Source organism: Mastomys coucha, unplaced genomic scaffold (assembly GCF_008632895.1).
Source record: "Mastomys coucha isolate ucsf_1 unplaced genomic scaffold, UCSF_Mcou_1 pScaffold21, whole genome shotgun sequence".
NCBI classification, from domain to species: domain Eukaryota; kingdom Metazoa; phylum Chordata; class Mammalia; order Rodentia; family Muridae; genus Mastomys; species Mastomys coucha.
Window position 1 is genome coordinate 115,709,887 of NW_022196904.1, and position 5,554 is coordinate 115,715,440.

Genomic DNA, 5,554 nt, shown 5'->3' on the forward strand with positions numbered 1-5,554 from the left:
CTTTTGCTAAAATTACATGCACTGGTAGAAAGAAGATAAAGATAGGTATACATTTCAGGGATTTTCATAGGCTCAGCACCTCAGTCAAGGAACAGAATGACCTGCATCCTGGAAGCCCCCCTGTGCACTGTTTTAGTTCCTCTCCATGAAGGTGTCCACTATCCTGACATCTCACCCATTTGGTAGTTAGACCTGTCAATCAATTCCTTAGACTCAGCCTTAGACATCTGTTAAGAAGGGATGTGGATAAGTTTGGGGGAGTCCTGGTGCAAAGTGCTCCAGCTCAGAACAGTTGCTGGGTGTGAGTGGGTCAGGTATCATGCACAGGACCTCAGGGGTTCACTTGCTTCCCACAGCGGCCAAGATCGCAGGTCTCTACAATGACTCAGAGCCCCCACGGAAGACCATGCGCAGAGGGGTGCTGATGACGTTGCTGCAGCAGTCTGCCATGACCCTGCCCCTCTGGATCGGGAAGCCTGGTGACAAGTGAGGGCAGGAACTAGCCAGATAGGGCTGGTGTTGGGGGGCCAGACTAACAGGCTTTCTCTACAGGCCCCCACCCCTCTGTGGAGCCATTCCAGCCTCAGGGGACTATGTGGCCAAACCTGGAGACAAGGTGGCTGCTAGGGTGAAGGCTGTGGAAGGGGATGAGCAGTGGATCCTAGCTGAAGTAGTCAGTTACAGCCATGCTACCAACAAGTGAGTGTGTGCCTGACTGCATTCATACCATGCCAGCGTCTGCAGCATGGGAGGAAAACTTCCCACAGAGGGTGTTGGGTGGTACTCCCCCAAGCTTCTTCAGCCTCTCTTCATCCTCTCTCATAACCTACTCACAGATACAAACTCTGCCTTCTGTTCCAGCACTATTTCCCTTTTGTTTGCCCACAGGTATGAGGTAGACGACATTGATGAAGAAGGCAAAGAGTAAGTGTCCAGGTGGGGAGCAGGGGAGTCACCAAGCTTCTGAGAGAAGCGTCCCTGGTCATGGCCTATATTGTTCCCTCAGGAGACACACCCTGAGCCGGCGGCGTATCATCCCACTGCCCCAGTGGAAAGCTAACCCTGAGACAGACCCTGAGGCCTTGTTCCAGAAGGAGCAGCTGGTGCTGGCTCTATATCCCCAGACCACCTGCTTCTACCATGCCATGATCCACACCTCACCACAGAGGGTAAGGAGCCACCATGGAAGGTCTTTGATGACACCAGACCCTTAAGGGGTAGACCCCTTCATTCTTTAGGATGCTGCCATCTTCTTGTTGTCCTTCATCTCCTACACATAGGCTTTCCTGGTAGTACGAGATCCCTTGACTCCAGAGTAGAGAGGAAGGCTAGAGAGGTGGGGAGATGCATCTAAGGCTCAGGGCAAGGAGAGGCTGCCCTGGCCTAGAAGCACCTTGACCCTTCCTGTGTGTATTCTCAGCCTCAGGATGACTACTCAGTCCTGTTTGAAGACACCTCCTATGCAGATGGCTACTCCCCTCCCCTCAATGTGGCCCAGAGGTACGTGGTGGCTTGTAAGGAACCCAAGAAAAAGTGAATCAGCTGGCAGGCTTGAGTCTGCCACTGCCAACCTCACGGGAGAAGGCGACAAAGGAGTTCTTAGGATCAAATAAATACTCTTCCCTCTCACCATGTCTCCTGGGCCTCACTACGTCAGACCCTCTTGCCCTCCTCCATCAGGCATGTGGGATTGATGGCCGCAAGAGGGAGAAGGTCCAGTCAGCTCCCAGTGGCATTTATTCTTTTAGGTAAAATACAGTTTATCTTACTATTTTTGCACGTTTGTACTTTAGGTTCTTTTTCAGTGTTAGGCCTGATTGCTTTCCTGATACACGTGTTGATAAAACCCTCTGCCTCAGCTACATCCCCAGTCCTATTCTCTTAGCTCAGATTTCCTCTAGACATACAACAAGTAGATTGAACACATCACATTTTTCTCTTGAGATCATGATGGGCTGTGTCAGCTTGCCTTGGTTCCCAGTATAGCCACATCCACTCATATTTCACAGCGGAACTTGAAGTCACACCCTCTCATTGTCTTAGCATAGTGGGCATCAAAGCGCTCATTCTGGGCTACAGTGAAGGTATTTTTCCAGTCCCCAGTGGTACCTGGAGACAGAGAGAGAGAGAGGGAGGGAGAGAGGGAGAGATTGAGAGAGAGAGAGGAAAGAGGAAAGAGGACCCTTGTGACTCTGAAGATTTTGTTGGCTACATCCAACCTCCTTTCCCCAAATACTTCAAATGCCCATCCAGGCTACTACCCACCTTTCCTCATGAAGGGAGAAACATTGTGGTCCATAACTTCAGTGGGGATGGTTGTGTAGTTAGCCATGGCATTCTCCTTCATTTTGTTGAAGGATGTGTGGTGAACAATGAAATCCACAGTCTCTTCAGGTAGAGAGCGCCCCAAAAACTCTAGAACCTTCTTGATCTCCCTTTTGGGGTTCTGGAGCAGAAGTGGATCTCAGTTTGGATGCTCAATAGAATAAGGTTGGAGGGTCACCCACAGGGAACAGGTCACTCTACTAAGGAATTCTTAGACCTGATGCCTTGACTCTGAGTCTCTTGCCCTGGGGCAAAATAGGTGGCTTCCTACCCTGCCATCTTGACATGATCACTGTGGGTTCCTTCTGGGAGAGGATGGGGACAGAATTTGGTCACTGGTACCCAGGCTTGGCACCTCTGGAGCAGGGAGAAGCAAGAGCAGCAAGCCACCAGATCAATGGTGGCACATATGACTGACACCTACTACAAGATAAGGGCTGTGCAGTGTTCTCTGCTGAGCTATGCTGTGGTCCTGAGCAGGAGTTAGGACTGGAAGTGCTGGTCTGCTGTGGGGCTAGGATAGGATGGGGCTCAGAAGCCAGGACAGGGTCAGGTAAGGTTCCTGCCCAGCTGATGTGACACAGGAGGAAGTAGAAGCAGGCAGGCTCACCTCTTTCATGTCTTCATAGAAGAGATAGAGAACGGGGTGAGTGTTTCTCAGCTCCCACCATTCCTTCACGTGCTGGTACCACGACCCATAGGACACTGGGAGAGGACAGGGCGTGGGCACAGGCCTTGTGAGCTGCAGCTGTGCCCCTCAGGTCCAGCCCCTCCTTGCTACAGACTCACACCCACCTTTCCCATCCATGAAATTCTCCAAGAAGCTGTCCCAGGGGCCTGGCTCAGGGTGCACCTTGGCCATGTTGTAGAAATTATAATAGGAGACAACCACATCCTTTGCATTTCGGGCAACATAGATCACCTGCAGGGGAAGATGAACCCCAGTACCATCATGACACCCCCAAACCCCAATCACCCTTCACAAGACCAAATGAGGTGGTGGGACCTTCTAGCACTTGGGAATCCCCAGCACTCATTTTTGGGTTGGTAGAAGAGAAAACAGGACTGGCAATTGAGTTGGTGAGATCTCATGGTATGGCCGTCATTGTCCTAAGATTGTACCTTTCTGATACAAGTCTTGGCTATTCCTTGAACTGTTTTATCTGACTCCTTTGTTGTTAGCATATCTACATGGTAGGTCAGAGCCCCATCAGCCTGTCCATCTATGTCCTGTGAACACCTAGACTCTGCATTGAAGAGTTTCATTTTCCTTGTTATCTGAGCCCTTCCAGAGTGTCAGCCAGTAACCCCCCATATGAGATGAAACAGGGCTTCATGAGTTGAAATAGTTCAACAATTCCCAGCAGAACAAACCAAAGCTATGATGACCAGCAAAGGTCCCTTGCCTCCTCTCACCCTTCTCCTTCCATTCCTTCTTTCTTTTTCTCTTGAGTGAGACATGGTCTTGAACTTGCTGTGTAGCAAATGCTCCCGTCCTTCTGCTTCTACTTCCCACATGCTGAAAGGTACTGCCATACCTGGGGTTTTCTGTTATTTTTTTTTTACCTTGACCTTCTGATCCAGGAGACTCTGCGGGAGCAAGGACAGGGGCAGATGTGTCTTAAGGATCCGTGGGGGTGGTGTCTCTTCCAGAGTTTCAAGACCTAAATTGAGCACAGAACTTTGTTAAGCTGCGGCCTGGTCCTACATTTCTCCACTTCTTTTTAGCACCCCCATGCACATACCTGAGGGAATCCCTGGGCAACCAAACTCAAGGAAGGGTACCCGGATATAGATGGGGGCCCGGCCACACTTATCTAGCTTGCCACCTTGATAGATCATATCCACGATCTCACTTATCCAGGTAGTACCTGGGAAGGGAGGAACAAGAAGTGAGCAGGTCTCAGAGTCTTGACCTGCTTACCAAAGTGTGTCTGTGTTGGGGACCACTGCTCACCAGACTTTGGGTATGTGCTAATAAGCACATCATCTGGCCACGCTGTGAAGTTCTGCAATGGCCCCATTGCCTCTGCAAAGTATTTGATGAGTGGGACACCCTTCACATGCACCAGCGGTTGACGGGAGAACTCCATGTTGCTGCATTGAGAACAGAATTAAACCCACTTCTAGCAAGTTCACAATACCATGTGTTAAATTATTTAATATGGGGATCCTGAGGCCTTGGCAGAGCCCACCAAGGTGGCAGGTAGATCTGGGATAAAAGGCAAACCTATCTCCACCAGAAGTCATTACTGTGCTGTACATCCGATCACCTGTGGAATGTTCCATGTCCCTAGTGCCCAAACATACATAGTCCAGGCATTAAAGCACTCTGTGGTAGAATCGGTGCCATGTTTGATGTTTCTCAGTACGTTCCAGCACATACATAAGAATATGTTGGGCACCAGCAGAGTTTCTTTACTAACTTCCTGGTGCAGCTGTCAGTCATGGCCTCTCCCCATTTTTTTTTGCTTGGACTTCCTAGTACTTTCAGAAATGCCTGAGCCCATCCAGAACTGATATCCTATTTTGCTTTGAGACAAATATAACCAATTTAGCTATTAAGCTTGTTGCAGGGTAGGGAGAGACTTTCTATTAAAATGAAAAGGATTCTAAGACCAGCCAGAGGGGAGGGGAACTCAGACAAGCTACACTTGCTCTTCTGAGGTGGAGGATGCATGGGGAAAGCAGAAAGGCTAGAGGCCCAGGCAGTGGTCAGGCAGACTAATCAAAATGTAGGGACTAGCTGGCACTTGAAGAACACTGGGACCAGTATCTGGGCAGGACAAGGTGGCCACCCCACTGCCACTCACCTGATCCTAGGGTTCTGAGCCTTGCCTCCCGGTGCTCAGTGGTAGGGATCTTTGTGTAGGCGTTGCAATGTGGGGAATGCAATGTTGGTTTTTGAGCTGAAGATTTTGTGTCCCAAGTGGGAGGGAGTGGAAACAGTGCTAGGACTGGCTGTTCTCCAGAAACAAAAAGGGGAGGAGGTGGAGTGGGGCGGAGTTCTGTTACCCCTACCGTGGACTGTGGATTTAGCTTGTTGAAAACAAAACAAAACCAGGCAAAAGGCTGCAAGGAAGGGGGTGGGAGGGGGGTTATTTTGCTCTGCTTCTGTCTCCTTCCTAACGCATCTAAACTTAAGGTAGATCAGTGGAGCTTTTCTAATTAACCCACTCTGGCATAGGGAGGAAAATAGCCAGATGGGGACAGAGCATTCAGACACCTG

General features: G+C 49.9%; 2 protein-coding genes across 2 annotated transcripts in view; one reads left to right on the top strand and one right to left on the bottom strand.

Moving 5' to 3' along the window:
• Window positions 1-1,629, top strand: part of Sgf29 (SAGA complex associated factor 29) — a 35,505-nt gene extending 33,876 nt beyond the window's left edge. The window contains exons 8-12 of the mRNA XM_031388286.1: window positions 357-486; window positions 553-699; window positions 889-924; window positions 1,007-1,169; window positions 1,421-1,629. Of these exons, the coding sequence (XP_031244146.1) occupies window positions 357-486; window positions 553-699; window positions 889-924; window positions 1,007-1,169; window positions 1,421-1,537 (593 nt within the window). The 3' untranslated portion in view covers window positions 1,538-1,629. The remainder of the gene's footprint in view (window positions 1-356; window positions 487-552; window positions 700-888; window positions 925-1,006; window positions 1,170-1,420) is intronic.
• A 90-nt stretch (window positions 1,630-1,719) lies between these two features.
• On the bottom strand, window positions 1,720-5,265 carry LOC116102961 (sulfotransferase 1A1). Its single transcript, XM_031388285.1, has 8 exons — window positions 5,139-5,265; window positions 4,283-4,422; window positions 4,071-4,196; window positions 3,892-3,989; window positions 3,121-3,247; window positions 2,936-3,030; window positions 2,266-2,446; window positions 1,720-2,109 (listed from the first exon to the last, which is right to left on the bottom strand). Exons 2-8 carry the CDS (start codon window positions 4,416-4,418, stop codon window positions 1,997-1,999), a joined length of 876 nt encoding a protein of 291 aa, XP_031244145.1. The 5' UTR covers window positions 4,419-4,422; window positions 5,139-5,265; the 3' UTR covers window positions 1,720-1,996.
• Window positions 5,266-5,554: the final 289 nt, after the last annotated feature.

Bases quoted from the DNA above. Each gene is read 5' to 3' on its own strand.
- LOC116102961 (XM_031388285.1), bottom strand. From the start codon at position 4,418: ATGGAGTTCTCCCGTCAACCGCTGGTGCATGTGAAGGGTGTCCCACTC. The intron at 3,248-3,891 runs GTAAAAAAAAAA...CTTCCCCTGCAG, and splicing joins TCCTGGATCAGAAGGTCAAG to GTGATCTATGTTGCCCGAAA. The intron at 2,447-2,935 runs GTGAGCCTGCCT...CTTCTGCTCCAG, and splicing joins TCTATGAAGACATGAAAGAG to AACCCCAAAAGGGAGATCAA.